Source organism: Ursus arctos, chromosome X, assembly GCF_023065955.2.
Source record: "Ursus arctos isolate Adak ecotype North America chromosome X, UrsArc2.0, whole genome shotgun sequence".
NCBI classification, from domain to species: Eukaryota; Metazoa; Chordata; class Mammalia; order Carnivora; family Ursidae; genus Ursus; species Ursus arctos.
The window spans coordinates 103,136,058-103,159,032 of record NC_079873.1 but is presented as its reverse complement, the minus strand read 5'-3'; the positions used below and the strand labels follow the sequence as shown (position 1 = coordinate 103,159,032).

General features: G+C 40.1%; 1 protein-coding gene across 2 annotated transcripts in view; it reads left to right on the top strand.

Moving 5' to 3' along the window:
• Window positions 1-5,186: 5,186 nt before the first annotated feature.
• LOC113271000 (fibrous sheath-interacting protein 2-like) overlaps window positions 5,187-22,975 on the top strand; it is a 76,736-nt gene continuing 58,947 nt past the window's right edge. Inside the window, exons 1-10 of one of the 2 annotated variants that reach the window (XM_044391674.3) lie at window positions 5,187-5,550; window positions 5,942-6,067; window positions 8,862-9,023; window positions 9,738-9,827; window positions 10,194-10,333; window positions 11,446-11,587; window positions 12,288-12,398; window positions 12,822-12,942; window positions 18,305-18,370; window positions 21,956-22,056. In XM_044391674.3, coding sequence (XP_044247609.2) covers window positions 5,452-5,550; window positions 5,942-6,067; window positions 8,862-9,023; window positions 9,738-9,827; window positions 10,194-10,333; window positions 11,446-11,587; window positions 12,288-12,398; window positions 12,822-12,942; window positions 18,305-18,370; window positions 21,956-22,056 — 1,158 coding nt within the window. In that variant the 5' untranslated portion in view covers window positions 5,187-5,451. The remainder of the gene's footprint in view (window positions 5,551-5,941; window positions 6,068-8,861; window positions 9,024-9,737; window positions 9,828-10,193; window positions 10,334-11,445; window positions 11,588-12,287; window positions 12,399-12,821; window positions 12,943-18,304; window positions 18,371-21,955; window positions 22,057-22,975) is intronic. The other variant, XM_044391675.3, reaches the window with a different exon arrangement.

The window sequence follows — 22,975 nt, the reverse complement described above, 5'->3', positions numbered from 1 at the left end:
ATATCAGTTTGACTGCAGCCCGAGCAGCAGACTGGGGGAAGACATCTGATCTGACTGCCAGCCCTACCCACAAACCAAAACCTAACAGGAGGCAGCACAAAGAGAAAGCCCTATAGTTTGGGATCATTGCAAATCCAACAGACAGACTGGGTGCAGTCATCTGGTCTGACTGCAGGCCACACTCACCAAAAAAGCCACTCAGGGGTCAACATAGGCAGAGTGCCCTGCAGTTTAGTGCCACCACAGCCCCTGCAAATGAGCTGAGGGCAGGAATCTGGTCTGATTCAACTATAAGCCTAAAGCAGCCTCAGACTGGCCCCTAAAGAGCACAGGGACAAAATCCTGCCCACAACAGAGTGAGCCATTGCAGCTGACTAAAGGCAAAGGCAGCTCAACCACAAGAGTAGGGCGCATGCAACACACATAGGAGATACCCCTGAAGCACTGGTTCAGGTGAACAGGGGATACTGCACTACAGGGCACTAAAGGATCTCTTCATAAGGACACTATTTTCAAGATCAGGATATGTAGCTGACTTTCCTAATACATAGAAACAAACACAGAGTGTTGGACAAAATGAGGACACAGAAGAATATGTCCAAGATAAAAGAACAGGACAAAATCAAAGCAAAAGAGCCAAATGGAACAGAAATAAGCAATATGCCTGATAGAGATTCAAAGTAATGGTCATAAGGATACTTATTGGACTTGAGAAAAGAGTGGAGGATCTCAGTGAGACCTTTGACAAAGAGAACATATAAAAAAGAACCAATCAGAGATGAAGAACCCAATAGCTGAAGCTAAAAATACACCAAAGGAAATCAACAGTAGCTTAGAGGAAGCAGAAAAATGGATCAGCAAGCTGGAAGACAGGGTAATAGAAAGCAACCAAGCTGAACAGCAAAATGAAAAAAAAAATTATAAAAAATTAGTATAGGTTAAGGGAACTCAGCAACATCATCAAGCATTATAACATGCACATTATAAGGATCCCAGAAGGAAAAGAGAGAGAAAGGAGCAGAAAATTTATTTGAAGAAATGATAGCTGAAAATTTTTGTAATCTGGAGAAGGAAACAGACATCCAGATCCAGGAGGTACAGAGAGCGCCCAACAAAAGCAACCCAAAGAAGTCCATACCAAGACACATAATAATTAAAATGCACAAAGAGATGATAAAGAGAGAATTTTAAAGGCAGCAAGAGGAAACAGTTACATAAAAGGAAAATCCCATAAGACTATCAACTGATTTTTCAGCAGACACTTTGCAGGCCAGAAGAAAGTGGCATGCTATATTCAAAGTGCTGAGAGGACAAAAACTTGCAACAAAAAATACTCTATCAAGCAAGACTGTCATTCAGAATAGGAGACATAAAGAGTTTCCCAAACAAAAACTGAAGGAGTTCATCACCACTAAACCAGCCTTACAAGAAACATTAAAGAGAATTCTTTGATTGGAAAGAAAAGGCCATAATCAAGAGTAAGAAAATTAGGAAAGGAAAAAATTTCACAGGTATATAGAAACAATAAAAGTAATAGATTAATCACTTATAAAACCAGTATGGAGGTTAAAGCACAAAAGCAGTAGAAGCAATTATATCCATAAAAATCAGTCAAGGGATTCACAAAATAAAAGGAAGTAAAGTATGACATCATATACATAAAATATGGGGGGAGTAAAAATGTAGTGCTTTCAGAAGGGGTTCAAACTTAAGCAGCCATCAACTTAATACAGATAGCTATATGCATAGGATTTTTTAAAAGATTTTTTTTTATTTGACAGAGAAAGCACAAGCAGGGGGAGCAGCAGGCAGAGAGAGAAGGAGAAGCAGGCTCCCCACCAAGCAAGGAGCCCAATCCCAGGACCCCAGTATCATGACCTGAGCCAAAGGCAGATGCTTAACCGATTGAGCCACTCGGGCGCCCCATGCATAGGATGTTATATGTCAACATATTGGTAATGACAAATAAAAAACCAGTAATATATATGCAAAAATAAAGAGGGGGGAATCTAAACATATCACCAAATAAAGCCATCGAACTACAAGGGAAGAGAGCCAGAAAAGAAAGTACTAGAGAAGAAATACAAAAACAATCATAAAACAAGTAACAAATCAACAATGAGTACATACCTGTCAATAATTACTTCAATTATAAATAGACTAAATGCTCCAATCAAAAGACATAAGTGGCTGAATAGATAAAAAAAAAAGCAAGATCCATCTATATGCTGCCTATAAGAGACTCATTTCAGACCTAAAGACACATGCAGATTGAAAGTGAAAGGATGGGAAAACATTAACCATGAAAATGGAAGTAAAAAGAAAGCCGGGGTAGTAATATGTATATTAGACAAAATAGACTAAAACAGACTGTAATAAGAGACAGACAATGACACTACATAATCATAAAGGGAACAATCCAACAAGACGATATAACAATTGTCAATATTTATGCACCCAACATGGGAGTACCCAAATACATAAAATAACTATCAACAGACATAAAGGAAGTCCAGACAGAAAATCAACAAGGAAACTGATTTTGCATGACACATTGGGCCAGATGGATTTAACAGATATATTCAGAACATTCCATCCAAAAACAGCAGAATCCACACTCTTTTCAAGTGCATGTGGAACATTCTCCAGAATAGATCACAGGTTAGGCCAAAAACAAGCCTCAGTAAATTCAAAAAGATTGAAATCATATCGTGCATGTTTTCCAATCACAAGGGTATGAAACTAGAAATCACCACAAGAAAAAAAAAAAACTGGAAAAAGCACAAACAAATGGAGTTTAAATAGCATGCTACTAAACAATAAATGGGTCAACCAAGAAATCAAAGAGGAAATTAAAAGAATACATGGAAACAAATGAAAATGAAACCATAACAGTCCAAAATCTTTGGAATGTAGCAAAAGCTATTCTAAGAGGGACTATTATAGCAATACAAGGCTATCTAAAGAAGCAAGAAAAATCTCAATTTAACCTTACACCTAAAGGAGCTAGCAAAAGAAGAAAAAAGCCCAAAGCCAGTGGAAGGAAGGAATAATAAAAAAATAGATCAGAAATAAATGATATAGAGACTTAAAAAATAATAGAACGGGTTTCAATGAAACCTGGAGCTGATTCTATGAAAAAATCAACAAAATTGATAAAGCTTTAGTCAGACTCATCAGAGAGAGAGAACACAAATAAATAAAATCAGAAATGAAGGAGGAGAAATAACAACTGACACCAAAGAAATACAAAGGATTATGAGAGTTTTATGAAAAATTATATGACAAAAATTAACCAACCTAGAAGAAATAGATAAATTCCTAGAAACACGTAAACTTCCAAAACGGAATCAGGAAAAAATAGAAAATTTGAACAGAATGATTACTAGCAATGAAATTGAATCAGTTTGGTAGAATTCACCTCTGAAGCCATTTGGTCCTAGACTTTTGTTTGTTGGGAGTTTTTTGATTACTGTGTTCCAAAGTAAAAAAAAAAAAAAAAAAAGTACAGCTTTTGCAGTCAGTTAACTTGGATTCAAATCTCAGTTCCATCACATAATAGCCATTGCCATTGTAAGCAATGTCTTCAACTATTGAGATGGAGCAAACATAGATGAGGTGTTGTGAGGATTAAAAGAGATAAGTGTTTAGCATAGCATCTGAAATTAGTAAATTCTCAATAAATGGTAGTTATTGTTACTAAATGCCCCAGAGAACAAAGTAGACCAAACACATGGACACAGCAAATGCCCAACAAGCATATGAAAAGCTGCTCAACATCACTAATCATAAGAAAAATGCAAATCAAAACCACAACGAGCTATCACCTCACCCCATTAGGAGAGCCACTGTCCAAAAAATGAGGGAAAAAAACGAACAGAAAATAACAGTGAGGACGTGAAGGAATTAGAACCCTTGTGTACTGCTGCTGAGACTGTAAAAAGGTGCAACCACTATGGAAAACAGTACAGAGATTCCTCAAAAAATTAGAAATAGAATTATCACATGATCCAGCAATTCCACTTCTGCGTTTATAGCTAAAAAACTTTGAAGTAGGGTCTCAAAGACACATTTGCACACCCATGTTCATAGCAGCGCTATTCACAATAGCCAAGAGGTGGAAGCAACATAAATGTTCATTGATGGTTGAATGGATAAAGAAAATGTGATGTATACATACAATGTAATATCATTCGGCCTTAAAAAGGAAAAAAATCCTACCATATGGTACAACATGAATAAACCTTGAGGACATTATGCTAAGTGAAATACGCCAATCACAAAAAGACAAATAACATGTGATTCCACTTATACCACTTATATAGGGTATCTGAAGTAGTCAAATTCATAGAAACAGAAAGTAAAATAGTGGTTATTAGGGGCCTGCGGGGAAGGGAAGAAAGGGGATTTGTTTAATGGGTATAGAGATTCAGTTCTGGAAAATGAAAAACTTCTGGAGATCTGTTGCACAATGTGAATATACTTACCATTACTGAACTGTGCAGTTAAAATGATTAAGATGGTAAATTTTATGTTTGGCCAGTTTTTTATCACAATAAAAAGATGCATAAAAAAACATGAAGACAAAGTACAAACTCTTGACCCACCAGGTGCAGTCTCCAGCCCTTAATGTATTTACCGTCTGGTTAACTCCTAGGCAGCAGGGACTGTGTTTTATTCACTGTTGTATCCTCAGCACCCAGCACAGCGTCTCCAAGAAATGTTGGCTAAGCTAATGAGAAGGTAGAAAGAAATAGGAGAAAGGCGGAGAAAGGGAGGGAGAGGAGACCAGAGAGATGAAGAGCCCAAGACAGGAAAAGGGAAGACAAAGGAAGAAAACATTGAGCCCTAAAAAAGTTAATTTGCCTGGAGAGGAGGTATCCTAGGGCAAGGGGGGGTCATGGTGTCTATAAAGTCGGCTGATGTGAAAAGCCAAGGCTCTGGCCTTAGGACAAACCACACAATTACTCATGGACATGTGTTGAACAGAATCATAGCTTGTTGGGGGGCCAGGAAGAATTGTAAGAATTACAGCCAGCTACCCACTGACAGTTGGTACATTCCGGTTTAGTTTAAATGAGAGGTGTTGCTTTCAGAGAGAAGTGTCACCTCCACCACGCGCTCTCACACCACACCTTTGGACCACTTCCCCTAACTCTGAGGCTCTTAAACCTGCGCATGCGCGGAAGGTTCGGGGCGGCGCGTGAGTGGCGAGTGGTCACCGCTCCCTTTCCCCTCCCGGAGGGCTCTGCGCGTTGAGGACGTCAGTACTCCAGCGCTGAACGCAGCACAATGAGAGGCGTGGCCTATAGGACGCGTTACCCTGGCGACCACCGTCTCAGCGGCCCAGACTTGATCAGAGCGTAGAGCGGGAAAGGTGTGCGTGAAGAGGTGAAACGAAGACGGCTTGCAGCCCCAGCCCCGCGGCACCCTGGGGGCTGACGGGCGGCCATGGATCTGTACCTCAGCAACTGCTATAAGGCTGCTGAAGCCGCCGCCGCTAAGGCGACCGCCAGCAGCCTAACTGCCGACAGAAAGCACTGCGACACCGTGAGTGGCGGCTAGTCTGTAGTCACCCCGCTCCTTACTCCTAAGCGGGGTCTCGGGAAGGCGGGCGGGCGGAAGGGGCGGAGACCTCACTAGAGCGAGGTGGGGAAAGGGGCCGGTGCTTGACGACTCAGCTTCAGGCTCCCAGGCCCGGCAGCCAGTAGCGAGAGCGGCTTGTGGCCAGGACCAGCCTTGGGTGGGGCCCAGAGATAGGGCTGGTAACCCGGGAAGCTGGGAGGCCTTCCGGGTTGTCAGCAGGGCGGGCTCTTTCAACCCTGAGTGTAGAATTCTTTGGTTTATTGGGAGGTATTGGCCCATTTTAACGTGAGTACATTGGTCTAAACGAAAATAACAGTTCTTAAAAATAGACAGAGTATTTCATTGTATCTGACAGGGCTCACACAAAAAAAACATTCCAGAGATCGGTGCAGCTAATCTATTGGATCTTCCTCTTGGGGTCAAGCTGCCTATTATCCCAGGAAGCAACAATATATTCTATACTACAAATATAAGTGAAAAGGTAAACTGAGTTTTAATAGTGCTTAAGTGATTTTCGTTATCCTTTTTAATAGCTCGCTATTAAACTTGAAACACTGCTATGATTTTGCTTTGAGTCAACTTCAACTTAACACACCAAGTTGAGTTAAATGAATTGAAGTGATTAGTGTCTGAACTTCGCTTATTTAATGATGGAAGGCCCCAGGATATGCCTCAGCCATCCAGTTCAGCCTTATCTCCAACCCAGAGCCTCAGTTCCCAAAGGTTGGGTGGGGTCTTTTCTGCCTACCTACACTTTTCTTGCTAATTCTTACTTCAGTGCCTGTGTCCATCTGGCTCCCACAACCTGGCACGCACTCTTCTTCCTGACCTTCAATTTGAGCCATCCTTTAAGAGCTACTACACAAACCCTTTCCCAAGTGTCACAACACCCAACTATCTCATCTTTCCTTAGAATTTACATGCCCTTGGTGTGCCTTACTCAGGAATGAGTCAGCAAGATTAGTGATACGGTGTGCTGCACTCACATTATTACACATTTTAAGCCCTCTGCCTAACACCCTGTGCTTTGTCCATAATTTAGGCCAAGACTAAAGGAGGTTCAGAACTTTCTGGTGAGAATGTGCTTTGATCACAATAGCAAAAGATTCTACGGAAATAATTCTGACTTCCTTACTCTTGCACTGTCTAGCACGTCATTAAGGATGAATAGGGGCTTCTTGGTATTTCTGATAACTGTCTAATATATATGTTTTTTAGGTTTTATTGCTGGAAAACAATAGAGTTTCTCTTTTGAAAACGCATAATGTTCTACTAAATATATGCCAACCTCACAGAAATTTACTGAGTCACACTCCCACAAATTAGCTTTCCTGAAACATACTCAAAACTATTTCACTACTAGTAATAACACTGCTTCCTAGTTTATAATTGTAGCCCTGTCTGTTGGTTTTTTTCCCTCAAATATCTTCTATTTGCTATATTTCTTTTTTTAGTTGATTTTTTTATTATATTATGTTAGTTACCATACAGTACATCTATTTGCTATATTTCTATTCTGTTCCTGTTGTTCACTTGTTAACTACTTCTTATTTCCAGATTTTTTTATACTAAATTATACTGATATCTATTATATTGATTACCCCAAAATATATGCATTTGATCATGATCGGGCACTACATTCAGCTACCCTGAAGACTAACTTTGTAGGACCTTTGTCTTTTAGCAGGATTTCCTCAAGGAAGTAAGACTTTATATTTACACCTTTAGGTATTGTGTTTTTTTTAAACTCATTTTACCCTCATGACCACCTTGTAAAGTGAAGCTATGATTTATCTAAGGTCACAGGTAGATAGTAGCAGAGTTCAGACCAGAACCATTGTCTCCTGACTCTTAGGCCACACTCCATTACCTCACCTTGCTGCTTCCTCAACTGCATGCCACTTTAGCAGATCACTACAGAAACAGAGAATTTAAAGGTCTTTCATGCTGTTTTGAATCCAGATAGAAGCAAAATTATGGTATTTGACTTTTTTCCAGTCAGATTAAAATGTAACAATGTAACCTACCTGTCTTTAGCTATGCATTAATCCACACCTGACAACTGATCCTATACAACATTTTGATAACAAACTTATTTTCAGGTAATTTATTTATAAATTAATTTGCATATTAGTATACTATACTTAGCAACTGTTCACAAACTCCTTAAATTGCTTTTATTGAAAGTTAACAGTAAATACTTTGCCAATTAACTTAGACATTCGGCTTTCAAGAACAGATAACATGTTAAGTGAAAAGAACAATTTGCATACTTTTAGAAGTCTCCCCTGTGACCTCCCACTGGCACGTAGTAATGATACAATAGACTCTTCATTTCGGGGAAGCCAATTATTGTAATTGACAATAGAACACTTACCCTGGCCTCAACAAATGGCTTTGTCTTTTTCTTGATAGGTCAGTAGCCCAGGGTTGGTCAACCCATGTCTGTTACCAACAAAAGTCAACATCTAAAAGAAGAAGCAATAATCAATCTGCTAATTGCAGCAGTGTTTCAACTGCCATCACTGTTGATCACTTCTCTTCTAGGAAAGATATGGGCTTCCTATATAGTCTCACTGTAAATTAAATCATTGCCCAGAAGGATGTCTTTCTTTGCCTTTTTTTAAAAATTATGTTAGTCACCATACAGTACATCCCTGGTTTTTGATGTAAAGTTCGATGATTCATTAGTTGCGTATAACACCCAGTGCACCATGCAATACGTGCCCTCCTTACTACCCATCACCAGCCTATCCCATTCCCCCAACCCCCTCCCCTCTGAAGCCCTAAGTTTCTTTGCCTTTTTAAGGAAACATTGGTAGTCAGGGAATCCAGTTTCCCGATATACGTTCATTAGGAAAGACAAAAGCCTGGCATCAATCAAGCAGTCAGAAATTTACAAAGGAAGCTTCTAAATGGAAAAAGAAAGCTAGAACCCTATCCTGCCTCTCTTGTCTTTTCCCCTTGCCCACAAATGAGGCATCCTACCTGCCTTGAAGGACTCTTAGGGCCACACCTCAGTGTTCATGAATTGGGCTGAGGTTGAGGCTACCACCCCCAGCCTGAAGACAACTCTAATAGAGCAGAGGGGAAGAGAAAGGCAGTTAGATTCACCTAAATCAATCCATTTTCCGGATTCCCTCACTTCAGGTTCAGCTTGCGTTTTTTTTTTTTTTTTTTCACTGACCAACCTAGTCATTTCAACAACTTGAGGTTTAAAAGTGCAATTTCATTCATTTTACACACGTAATACTTTTGAATCTGTGTGTTTGCAGCTTTATCAGCCTTCTTATGACTTTAACCTGACTGATCCTTATTGCCGACTTTTGGAAACCAGCTATAAAAGCCTTCATGATCCCCATTTAAAAGCATACCATAAGCGAAAGGATATCCTAAGGAGATTAAAGAAGGGCGGTTACATCACCAGCAACAATAAAGTAGGTTGAAGCCTCCTTCCCATTAACCAGTAGAAACCTAGGGACTTGATAGACACTTGGTTATGTACTTCACTAGGAGCCTGTTTCAACTTTGGTTAAACAGTAAGAAATATTTATTAGAAAACTCAATTAATTACTCAGTATTTGGATTTCTAAATAAGACTACTTGTTCCTTCTTGATCTTTTTTCTTTGATAACAGCAAAAGATAAGCACCAAATGACTCAAATATGTAAAGACATACATATAAATATTTTTATTTATGTATTTTCTCCCTGCTATAGTATAGTGCCTTTCCTCTGGCTTTAAAAGTAGTAAAGGCACAGTATACCTTTCAAGGAATATTTCCTACACTTTTTGAGAAGACTAGAGACAAAATGGAAACCTAGCAGAAAACAGCATGATGAAATAAATTGGGGGGTGGGGGTGTTGAATGTCATTATTATACTGGTGTTTTAATAAATTCACTGAGAATTGTAAATTTCTGATTATGATGTGAACCATATTCTTGAAATAATACTATTTAGATAGAAATTTCATGATGATACAGCAGTTTTAGATACTGCTTTCCAAATTGCTACCACAATGTGCTATTATTACCCTTGATCCTAAAATTGTTACTAAAATGAATATTCTTATGACACTCTTCTTTGCAAAGCTTTATGATTGTTACAACTTTCTATTTATATCTTCGGTTTTTGGTTTTGCTTTTATAGGTCATATGTACCTTGAAAGAATTGAATAAGTACAGGCAGTATCTGACCACTTTAAAATTAGACTTTGAAAGAAACTATGTAAGAGAACAAGTAAGTTAATACTTAAATTTGTTTTATTTGGGGTCTGTAAGATAGTTTTTATGTAGGGTTTGGAAGAAAGGTTTGGTCCTCCGCAGAGTATTTACTTATAATTACCTGACCTAGAATTATGAAGATAACAAATCAAATAAGATCCCTAGAGATTTATAAGAGATAAAAATGAGACCTTTGCCTTTAATTTACAGAGAGAAATTTTCACTTATCTGGAATGGAGCCACACTAGGCTTAAATGCAGATTAACAGAATTAACCATGTGTAAACTACAGGAGGTTTACCAAGCCCTACACTTAAGACGGCCTATCAAAGGACAGGTTTATTTCTAGCCAGTATAGAGACTTTGATTTTTTTTTCTCTCAGAAAATGATTGAAAAACAAGTAAATAAGTTGTATGAAACCAGAAGACCCTACGACAGCTATGAAAATGAACAGTTCCAAGAATGGCTGTTACAGGAGGATACACAAGCAACTCCAGACCAACAGCTGGTAATAAAGCACAGGTACGACTGAGGTCAATGCATATTTCATGGACATATTGTAGACCCCAGAAAGTTGTAAAAGTACTAGAAAGAATTGAAAGCAGGACCAAAAAAAAAAAAAAAAGGATTAGACACTATTGAACTCCCTATAGTTTTCAATGTGGAGAGAAAGGAAAGGAGAGTAAGAGGTAATGGGATTGGGAACCCCCTGATACCAAGGCTTGGGGGGAGTTTCTACCTGAGAAACTGGACTCACTAGAAGCCCAAGAGGTAAGCCAAACTGAATTTGAAGAAATCCAAAGTCCACATTCCTGAGCTTGGGAAACCCACATCCATAGTAGCAGAGAGAGAGAAGGTGTGTTAAGCATGTTTCAAAATTAAGTTGAAGGAAGTCACTGCAGGGTCAGAAAAGGAGAGTTCCTATAACTTTATCTGATGCTAATACAAACAGGTGTTGTTCCCCAACCAATCATGTATGTTCATTCAGCAACAACTCACACACATTCAGTGTTACTATTCAGAGGCCAAGCTCATGCCCCAGGAGGCAGAGATGAGCTAGAGTTCTTTCTCTTTATGATTTATTGGGGACAAGGGTCAGTTCACCTTACTCTGCCTCTTAAAGTCCATGCGTTTATATCATGATATGCCAGAGTACTTGCTGATCCACCCAGATCCCGGTCTGGTAGTTTGTGGACCTCTCTGTACATGGAAGGTCACTCAAGGACTTGGGAATTACAGAGAGGCCAGTACCCACTTATTTTTAAAGGAAATTCAAATCAACTTGTGTTTTGAAGTCAGTCTTTAAGTTGATTTCAGCTGTCTTTGGAAATTCATGTTCCCCAAACTGCAGAGCTGTATGTAATCTCTATGTAAAATGCTTTTAATCACTCTGTTCCAAATTTTGCCATTGTCCCAACCACAATAACAGACTTGTATAACAGGGTCTGGTAAAATTCGTACAGTATGGTGAGCTGGTGGATTAGGTTAACTTAAAGATCCCTGAAAAACTCTACATTTTCTGTATTCAAGAAATAAAAAGCATCCCAGAAGGTGGTTTGGGAATATCAAGATTGATAATACCATCATAAGGGAAACACCCAATTTACCTTCACTTATATTTGCACTTTTACTAGATATTTAGATATGATTAGTAGGGAATTAAACAAGGTTGAGCACACAGCAGAAAAGCAGAGCATACGCCGGATGAAGGAAGAAAAGCAACGACATCAGGACCACATTAAAAGAAAACTTCGTCTCCGTAGACAAATTGAAGAGGTAAGGAAAACCAAATTTTAAACATTGAAGGGAAAATTGCATATGGTTGTTGCATCGATAAACATTTTTAGCAGTCCCACCATATGACCTGAAGCTATTTCAGGTCTAAAAATTAAACCACTATTAATAATAATAATTTAAATAATAAACCACTATTAATATTTTATCACTGTTATAATAGACAAGCTTTTACTTAACATTAGTGAGTTTGATATCACAAATTATATTGCATTTATAGTAACACCTCATCTGCTTTTAAAGTTTTAGATATTAACTCTAGTGAAAAATAATCATGGCTGTATTCTCTCAAAATTCAGACAAGCCTATTTATTTATCTTCTCTACCGAAATACATTTACGGGCAACAGATTACATATGATACACCCCTTAGGCAATAAGAGAAAACCCTCTTGCCAACATCTTCTTAGATCCATCTTTGAAGCCAGGCTTATACTTGAATTAAGTTTCCAAAAGCAAAATCATTTCCTTCCTTTTGCCATTCCATTGCATGCATCAACATATTCCCAATAAAAAGCAGTGAGAGAAGCCCATTCTAAAGCCAACATAAGATTTTCATTATGGTTTACCCAATTTTTGTAAGGTCCTTGACTTGATCTAATTTGCTTGTTGACAAAATAAAAAAAAAAAAAAAGGTCATAAAAGAGAACCCCTTCTAACTACCATAACATTGTGCTCCTTAGGAATGGAAGACAAAAGAAATGTTACTTCTGACAAAGATTGGAGAAGAAGTTAAAAGAGAAGCAAGAATTGAGGAACAACGTCAAAAAGTCAGGGAGGAAACTCACCGGAAGGTAGAGTGAGCTTTTACTTATAACTTGGGCTATTTGAGGAAAAGCTTTTGCCAATTTTGATATTTTAAAGTGTGAACTATCAAAAGTGGCCTAAACTCACGAGGATAGCTATTGGAAAAACCCGGTTTGGTCTGAACCAGGACTTCAAGGACTGCTCTGAAATGGGACCAGTCTCCAGAAGGGGCACAATGACTTAAATTGGATCTAGTTGTTACAATGTATTCTTCTTCATGCTGGACAACAAAAGGAAACTTACCCCTTACTACCTTCCTAGTTTTATACTCATTGTGACTTCAGAAATCTCAAAATAGGAATGAGGGCACCCTTCAAGTAGACCATCATATTTGAAATATCTGTTTTGCATTTCCAGTAGCAAGCTGCCATTATATTTTTAAACATTTAAATATGTTTTTAATATTTTAGAAACAAGCACTTCTAGAGAAAAAAATTGCTTATCATTTACAAAAAATGCAAAGAGATGATGTTAAGAGAGACAGACCAGAGGAAAATATATTTGAAAACAAAGGACAGGATGAAAAAGAAGGTAAGAGAGAGACAATAGAGACAATAAATGATAAAGTATCTAAGTAGAAGATGCATATGTATATATTAAATATTGGTGGCTTTGTAAAAACAACAACAACAAAAACCTCTATGTGCTTATGTGGTAAGGTCAGAAGACCCTTGGAAAGGGAAACCCTAGAAGCTCACACTACCAGTGCTAAGCACTATGCAAGGCACCTCCCAGTTACAGCTCAAGTTGTAAAGAATGTACACACACAATATTATATACATTATAACAAATTCAGCACTTCTGTAAAGTGGCATAGTAGACAATACTGCCTGTACCACAGGTTTGAAAAGGAGCCAGGGGCACCTGGGTGGCTCAGTCGGTGAAGTGGTGAAGCGTCTGACTCTTGGTTTCAGCTCAGATCATGATCTCAGGGTCATGAGATTGAGCCCTGTAGCAGGGTCATGCTGGGCATGGAGCCTGCTTGGGATTCTCACTCTTCCTCTCCCTCTCTGCACCTCTCCCCACTCCTGCTCATGTGCGCTCTCTCTCTAAAATAATTAATTAATTAATTAAAAAGGAGCCAGTAAGAGGGGACAGTTAAAAAAAAGATATGACAGGGGCGCCTGGGTGGCGCAGTCGTTAAGCGTCTGCCTTCGGCTCAGGGCGTGATCCTGGCGTTCTGGGATTGAGCCCCACATCAGGCTCCTCTGCTATGAGCCTGCTTCTTCCTCTCCAACTCCCCCTGCTTGTGTTCCCTCTCTCGCTGGCTGTCTCTGTCGACTAAATAAATAAAATCTTTAAAAAAAAAAGATATGACAAAGAGGGAGAAAGATGTATATAAAGGGAAAGACAGAGAAAAGGAGCCAGTAAGAGAAAACATTTCCAAGAAAGTAGACTGAAACAGAGGGAGACAAAGAAAAATATTTTTAAAAAGAAGAAAAAATTTTAACTGAGGACTAATAAGAAAAGATTATACAAAACAGAAAAAGAACAAGCTAGTAAGAAAAAGAGAGAAAAAAAGGGTTTTTTTAAAGGAGACAAAACAAGAGTCATTTAAAATATAGCAAGCACGAAACAGAGATAGATAAAAAATAAGACCAAAAGGTTAAAAAGGAAGAGGCAGTAAGAAAAGATTGTACAAAAACAAAGAATGAAATGGAGAAGAGGGAAAGAATGAATAAGAGAGAAAAAGAAAGAAAACGGAATAGAAGAAACCAGTAAGAAAACACACACACACTCACACACACATATATACACACACATACACACTGGATGTCAGTGATGGAAGGAAAACAAAGGCAAAGAGGTAAGACAAAGAGACTAGAGGAAGGAGAAAGAAAGACAAACAGGCAAAGAAAAAAGAGAGTGAAAGAAAAGGGAGACGAAAGACATACAGAGAAAAAATAAATGAACAAAGAGGGAGAGAGGGAGATGAAGAAAGAAATTTAAAAAGGATAAGTCAGTAGGACAAACCCAAATAAAAAGAGAGATTGTGAGAGTGAGAGCAATCTAAAAAGTCAGTTTAGGGGCACCTGGCTGGCTCCGCCAGGAGAGCACACGATTTGATCTCAGGGTCATGAGTTCAAACCCCATGTTAGGCATAGAGCTTACTTAAAAAGCTGTTTAAAAAGAAGTCAGTTTAAAAATACATTAAAATTAGATGGATTGATCAATCAATTCATACATACTTACATCCATTCATATACAGACATGTAGATAGAACTGATTTGGAAAAAGAGAAGCCAGTAGCAAAGACAGGACAAAAAAATAGAGGAAACAGGGAAAAATAATTTAAAGTAGTGAATATAATGAGATTAAAAGAAATGGGGGGAGTGGGGAGGGGATTGTATTAAAGGAAGGAAGGGGCAGGAAGTAAAGAAGTTTATGAAAGGGATGAGTCTGGGAAAAGGAATTACAAAGAGTATGAACATGAGAGACAGGATGCTGAAAGGAAGAAGCTAGTGAGAAAATTACATAATCATGGACAGGACGGTGGGGAGACTGAGATCTAAAAAGAAGAAATTAGTTAACAAATATAGTAAAATAAAACAGATACAGAGATACATAGATAGAAAAGACTGTACTTTAGAAGTACAGTCTACTAAAAAGGAAAAGGAGCATAAAAAGATAAATAGGAAGACATTCTAGGAAGCAGGTATGACAGCTGAAGAAGGGAGGAAAAGATGGAAGGATGGAATGGAGGGAGGGAGGAGAAAGAAAGCAAAGAATTTTGAAAAGGATGAGGCTAGGAAAATTGGTAAAATAAAAAATAACAGGATGTGAGATTAAGGGACACAGGAGTTTAAAAGTAGGAGTTACTGTGAAAATTAAGTACAACTGAGAAAGGCAGGGAGAGAGGAAGATCTAAAAAGAAATTACTTAAAAACAGAGTAAAATAAAGACACGTAAATTGATGAGACAGCTCAACAGTAGTGGGTGGATGGATGAAGAGATAGATAGACAGACAGATAGGATTTCAAATAGGAGAAACTAGTAGTAAGACGGGAAAAAAACATACCAAATGAGAGAGAGAGAAAAGGAAAGAAGTTATTATAATGAGCCACAAAAAAGAGAAAGGAAGGGAGCAAGAAGAAGCAGAGGGAAGAAAAGAAAAGTTTGTACAGGATGACTCAGTAGGGAAATGTTACTTACAGGGGAGGGATGTGAGAGTGTAAGGGAAGACCAGTAAGAAAATCAAGTACAATTGTGTGATGTGCAAGAGAATTAAAAACTAGAAGGCAGTGAAGAAAGATGGTAAAATAAAGACAGAAAGATGATTGATAGCTGTATAGATAGTCAGCTAGGCAGGTCTGCTGGTAGAAAAAACTGATTTTTTAAAAGATTTTATCTGAGAGAGAGAGCATGCACATGAGCAGGGGGAGGGGCAGAGAGAGAGAAGCAGACTCCCCACTGAGCAGGAAGCCTGCTGCAGGGCTCAATCCCAGAACTCTGAGCCTAAGGCAGATGCTTAACCAACTGAGCCACCCAGATACCCCCCAAAAAACTGATTTTTAAATAGGAGAAAGCAGCAGTGAAGACAGGACAAAGATGCATAAAGAAAGAGAGGGGAAAGGGGAAAAAAATTTTAAAAGAGGAGTAGTAAAAAGAGAATAAAAGAAAAATGGCAGGAAGAAAGGAAAGAGGAAGGAAATCAAAGAAAGGAACACAGATGGGAGAGAAAGGGTGAGCGGTGAGCAGTTGGGTGAAGGTAAGAAAGAAGGAAATAGCAAGAGGGAAGGAAGGATGAAGGAAGCAGGAGGGAAGGGGAAGGGAAGGGAGGAAAGAGGAAGAAGGAAGGCAGATATGCAGGCAGGGAAGAAAAGAAAGAAGAAGAGACAATGAAAGAAAGGGAGTGAGAAAAGGTAAAGGGTATCCGGAAGAAAGGGAAGGAGGGAAGGGGAAAGAAGGGAGGAATAGAGGGTAGAGAGATCTAAAGAGAAGTCAGCTAAAAAAAAAAATAAGGGTGAGGGGCATCCGAGTGGCTCAGTTGTTAAGCATCTGCCTTTGACTCTGGTCATGATCCTGGGGTCCTGGGCTCAAGCCCCACATCAGGCCCCCTGCCTGCTTCTCCCTCTCTGTCTGCCTGCCACCCTCCCTGCCTATGCGCTCTATCAAATAAATAAAAAATATATATATATTAATATTTTTTTATTATGTTAGTCACCATACAGTACATCCCTGGTTTCTGATGTAAAGTTCGATGATTCATTAGTTGCGTATAACACACAATGCACCATGCAATACGTGCCCTCCTTACTACCCATCACCGGCTTAGCCCAATCCCCCCCCACCTAAAGCCCTCAGTTTGTTTCCCAGAGTCCATAGTCTCTCCTGGTTCATTCCCCCTTCTGTTTACCCCGCCTTCCTTTTTCCCTTTCTTCTCCTACCAATCTTCCTACTTCTTATGTTCCATAAATGAGTGAAACCGTATGATAATTGTCTTTCTCTGCTTGACTTATTTCGCTTAGTATTATCTCCTCCAGTCCCATCCATGTTGCTGCAAATGTTGTGAAATTGTTCTTTTTGAAGGCTGAGGGAAAAAAAAGAGAAAGTTTTTAAAGGACGAGCCAGTAAGAACAGACAATGCGAAAGGAAGGAAAGAATGAAAGTTTAGGAAAGGGGAGTCAGTAAGAAAACTCATAATGTAGTTCAGTGGAACAATAGGCTGTAACCTCTACCTCTGGGATAAAGAATCACTTCAGCAGCTATATTGCTTCCTCCGTCTTTAACTGTTAACTCCTACTTTAGGTAGGAAGAAAGTTTCAGGTAGGCATAAAGAGTGGCCACCTCAAATGGTTTTTAAAAAGGAAAACATTAAAAAAATCATGTTCACAATATCACATAGGTGACAGGAGAATGACAAGCTCTCTTTCACATATGAAATAGACTTCTACCACTATAATAAGGCTGTCATCTTCCACCACGTAGACCCAAAGGGATGCATGTCTTTTTTTTTAAGATTTTATTTATTTGAGAGAGAGAGCTGAATGAGAGAGCACATGAGCAGGGGGAGGGGCAGAAGGAGACTGAAGCCGACTCCCCACTGAGCAGGGAGCCCCATGCACAAGGGCTCGATCCCAGCACCCCGAGATCACGACCTGAGCCGAAGGCAGACCCCTAACTAACTGAGCCACCCAGCCACCCCAGGGATGCACATCTTAAAACTCTAGTGAAAATGCAATCAGCACACACAGTTTGGAATCTTCTTTGTCTATCTCAATGATTAGCAACAGGAACTTTGGTCACCTCTTTCCCAGCTGAGGTCCCTGGGCATTGTTGCCTCTGTCGAGCGGGCACAGCCAGGGATGATCACGAGTACTCTCACGGGGTCTCTAGCATAGTCATTGCACTGCTGCACCTCCCCACAGAGAAAAGCCCACATTCTCACTGGGGCAGGCTGGAGGGAGGGAGTTTTTCCCTTCTCCCAGAAGACAACTCTGTTTCCCCGAGTATAGCTTTAATTACACAAGATAATATTGTAAAAGCGATCGGCCTGCCTCCCCATCGCATCTCTCCTCAGGTTTCTCTACCTTGCTGCTACTGACATTTTGAGCTCCCCAGTGCTTTGTGGTGGGGGCCATCCTTTGCCTTGTGGGATGTTTAGCAGCATCCCTGGCCTCTACCCACTAGATGCCAGGAGCAACCCTCCCCCACCACATCTGTAACAACCAGCCTGTCTCCAGACATTTCCAAATGTCCCCTAGGGGACACAAGTGCCTCCCACTGAGAACCCACTACTTACCCGCTCCAGTTCTTCCCTACAACTATCTAATATGTACGTTAGCATATGGCTCTCCTCCTACTGGGCCTGAAAGAATAAATAGAATCTATCTTGGATAACCTTGTCATTTCCACTATTCTAAATATAAATATTTTCTTGTGTTTCTTTAAGCTTCTTCAAAGATGAAGAAAACAAGTGATACTGCCAATGACCAGCAATCACACCAAGAACAAAAACGTAATTGAAATGATTACGATTAGAAGTGCTAAAATAGTAATTTGTGGAAAGCCAGGATTTGGTACTGACCTCCTCTGCTTACAGTGCAGAGAAATCCTCCCTCTGTCCTCTGTTGTGAATGATGGATTTCGAGGAACGTTTGCCAGCAGTGCTAGGGCCTCTCTTGCCGTCTGGATCAGACCCCCTAATTACACACTGAGTTCATATCCCTGCCTCCAATGCCCAGGAGCAGGGCAGCCCTCATTTTGCAGCTGACAAGTCCACAAACCCAGTTCAGAGCCCTGCTTCTTCGTGGCGCCTGCTCCTGATCTCCGAGGCATGTGGTTTTGAACCTGCTCCTCACCGGCTGCTACCGCCGCTGCCGCTCTCTGCAGGGCTGCTCTGCCTCCTAGGGTAGCTTTTCCCTGCATCTCACGTTTTGTGCTCCCTGAGAGTCATCCTTGCAGATTGCTGACTGGAGGTGCCATGGAGGTTTCTGAAGGCAGTGGCCCTAGGGACCTAGTGAGGACCAAGACCCCAACCAAAACCCTGCCCTTCCTTAGACTTCGGACTTTCTAGGCCCGAAGTAACTTCTGTCACTTCGCTGGCAGCAGAAGTATTTTATTCTGCCACATGTTTTTCTGCAGCAGTGGGGCCTGCTGCTCAGTGTTGCCCATTCTTGATCCCCTGCTCCTTTTTGAACAGCCTGACAGAGTAGTAGGTATTGTCATTCCAAAATTTCAGCCTATTTCTTAAGTAAGCTTCTTTAGTACACATGGGGCTAGCGCTGTTTGCTGGATCTAAGTTTCTCCCTTCCTTTTGCCTTCTCTCTCAGTCATCGATTTTTCAAACATACTCCTCTAGACTGCCTTTGTGGGGCCCCCATAATGGCCCAGGCTTTCAAGGAGCCTCCCCCATCTTTCTGCTTCTTTCCCAAAGATGATGTCCTGATGTCTGAGGTCAGAGGTGTGGCTTATGTTCTTACTCCTCTGTGTGTCGGCAGTATGGGCATCACCTAAAGAGTTTATTAGAAATGCAGATTCTCAGGCCCCACCCCAGACCTACTGAATCAGAATCTACATTTTCATAATATCTCCAGGGCTTTATATGCACATTAAGGTTTGGGGAACAGTGGCTTCCTCATGAAGGTGAATAAAGCCATGGCACTTGGATGAAATGTCTTCTGCCTCCTCTGGTCTCCAGAGAGATGTCCTTATCTACACTGAAATAGTGCTTGGCCTCTTGGCATTCACAGTTGAATTCAGCCATCAGTGCAGTGACTCATGGTCTAGTCTCACTGAGCTTAGAGCCCTCTGGCTTTCCCATCCCACCTCCCATTCTGGCTGGCTGCTCCATAACGCTTGGGGTGGAGCCCTCTCACCTTCACCCCAGTGACTCCCCTTGGCAAGCTCCCCAGCTAGACTCTCAGCCCTTTCTGGGCCGTGTTCATCACATAGGAACCAAGAGTAGCTAAAGAAAGGAAAACCTCAAGAGGAAATAGGAAGAGGTTTGTAAAAAGGTACAAACTTTAGCTATAAGATGAATAAAATCTGAACAGCTAATGAAAAACGCGACTATAGTTGACAGCACTGTATAAAACTGAAATTTGCTGAGAGAGCAGAACTTAAAATGTTTTCAACAACAAAATATAAACATGTGAGGTATGAACTAAATGGGGGGTCCTTTCACAATATATACATACATCAAATCAACATGATGTACACTTTACAATTGTCTTACAATTTTATATATCAATTAGATACGTCACTAACAGTAAAATTAAAAAGAAAGGAAGAGAAGGAAAGAAGGGAGGGAGGGAGGGGAGGGGAGGGAGGAAGGAAGGAAGGAAGGAAGGAAGGAAGGAAGGAAGGAAGGAAGGAAGGAAGGGCCAACCTCAGAGAAAGCCTTGCTCTGCTTGACCATACTATATTGCAGAGTTTCTGGGCCATGTCCCAGGTGAGGAGGAGGAGGCAACAAGTGGGAGGTAGCCTAAGAGATTTCTTTCTAGAGTCCTAAATGGGGAGCAGAGCAATAGTTCTTTTCTGTCTGTGCTAACTTCACTTGTCTGAAGCAACCAAGGCCCAAAGTAAGAAAAATGTGAAGCCTCATCTGATTTCTTTGCTCTCCAGCCTCTCCCACCACCCTTCCACTTTCCCACCATCTCTGAGCTATTAAAGGAGTGAACTTTCCCCCCCAACTTTCCTTAAGTCATATCTTCCTTTTTTCTGAGCCCAGATAACTCTTTTTAGTGGGCTAGGGTATCTCTAATACACTAAGGGAGAGTTTTCTGAGCTAAGTATTCCAGTCTGTTGCTACACAAAAAGGAAGGTTAACTTTTGGGAACTTCTCAAGACAGTTGCATCGCTTGCAAAGCGTACTGTCTTGGCTATGTCATTCCTATTTTGAATAATAGGTGCTGAATAGTACTTGGGTGTTTATTGTGGCATTCTTCCTATTAAAAATTCTAAACTCCTCTCCCCTAGTTCCACCCCCAAGCAGGTAGATGTCTATGGAAGACTAGGGCAGAGTTCTTGTACTTGGGGAGTCAAAAAGGAGAACGTAATATAAAATTTTGAAACAACAGTCCTGCTGCATAATAGCTGTTTTGCATCTGTTAAGCCCCAAAAGTAAGCACAATGAAAGATGGGTCTCCAGACCTACATCTAGAAGGTGTGCTCACTGTAAAAAAAAAATGTTGAGTATAGAAAAATATGTAATATATAGAAAGCTGCAACCTTATTAATAAACATGGGGAAAGGGCACAAACATTTTACTGAAGACATACAGATGGCAAATAAGCGCATGAAAATGCTGCTTAATATTATTAGTCATTAGGGAAATACAAAGTAAACCACAATGAGATACCACTACACACGCAGTAAAGTAGCTAGAATGTAAATAACTGAATTTGACTAAGTATTTGCAAGGACTCGAAGCAGCTAGAACTTGGACACTGCAGGTTGGAGTGTAAAATGGTAGAACCACTGTGGAAAACAGTTTGCTAACTTAAGTTAAACTACCATATGATCCAGCCATCCCTCTCCCAGGTTCGTGCCCAAAAGAAATGAAAATATATGTCCACGTAAAGACTCATAACAGCATTATTCATAATAGCCAAAAAACTGGAAACAACCTAAATGCCCTTCACTGGGCCAATGGATAAAATGTAGTACACCCCATACTTTGAAATACTATGTAGTAAGATAAAGGAATAAACAATTGTTGCAGGCAACAATATTGATGAATCTCAAAATAAATATACTAAATGAAGGAAGCCAGACCAAAAAAAGAGAGAGAGAGAACATCCTGTTTGACTCCATTTATAGCAAACTCTAGAAAATGCAAACAATTTATAGTGACAGCAGACCGGTGGTTGCTTGGGAGACGGAGAACTAGAGAGAGAGAGGGATGAAGTACAAGGGGAACAAGGACACTTTTGGGTATGGAGAAATGTTTATTTCAATTGTGGTGATGGTTTCATGGGTTTGTACATATGTCTAAACTGAACAAATGGTATGTTTAAAATATGTGTGGTTTATTGTACTTCAATTGTATTTTGATAAAATTGTTTTAAAATTCTATGACTTCTCTTTCATTTACTTTTAGAACCAGGCCATTCTCATAATTCTGTAAAGATTCCTGCCAAAAAATCATCAGTCTTCGTATCTTCTCAGCATGATGTGCAGAAAAACAAAACAGAACAAAAGGTAAACGCTTTGTATTGATCATTAATTTATCTTGTTAACTGTTATTTCTGTGAGATATCCTTTTCACTGGCATGGTACTGACTGGTCAGAAATAATGGGGTCCTACACATGTCTGGATCCTCTCCCTTGCAGGGAAGGTTCTGAGTCAGCTTCATGTTAAATGTACTATGCCATTTAGCAGAAACTGACTTAAATATTTGATGATACTGATGATAGCTAATGTTTACTGAGAACTTGCTGTGGGCCAGGGCCTGTGTGAAGCTAGAAAGAGGGGAAAGGGGCAAAACAGTTGACATAGGATACAGAGATGGAAAAGACGTCACCACTACTCATGAGAACTCACTGTCCAGAGATTTAGACACATATATAAACAAAAGTCCTTACAATAAAATAAGAGGAGAGTTTTGATTTGTTCAAAATCCAGGGGGAGCACAGAGGATTTAGAGACTAGTCCTGCCTAGAGGAGTCTAAAAAGGCTTTATTAAAGGAGGGCTTCATTGAATTAGGTCTTGAGGTGTGAGTAGGAAGTTTCCAGACGAACAGATGTGAGGCGGTATTACAGACAGGTGTTAAAGTGTAAAGCAAGAGCAGCAGGGTGAGCCAGTGAAGCCAGGGCAGGGCTGGAGAGGAGACTGAAAAGGTAGGTTGCAGCCAAGGCTTTGTACACCTTGCTGGAGAATGGGTTTAGCCTCTCTGTGGTCGAGAGCCATTGCTGCTTTTTGAGTAGAGATGTGAAATAAGAATGAGATGGGTTTTAAGTTGGAAGAGCCTATGACTCTTGATCTCAGGGGTTTTGAGTTCAAGCCCCACATTGGGTGTAGAGATTACTTAAATTAAAGACACTTTATTTTTTTTAAAGATTTTATATATCTGAGAGAGAGTAAGCAAGAGAGAACAAGAGGGGGGAGGAGCAGAGGGA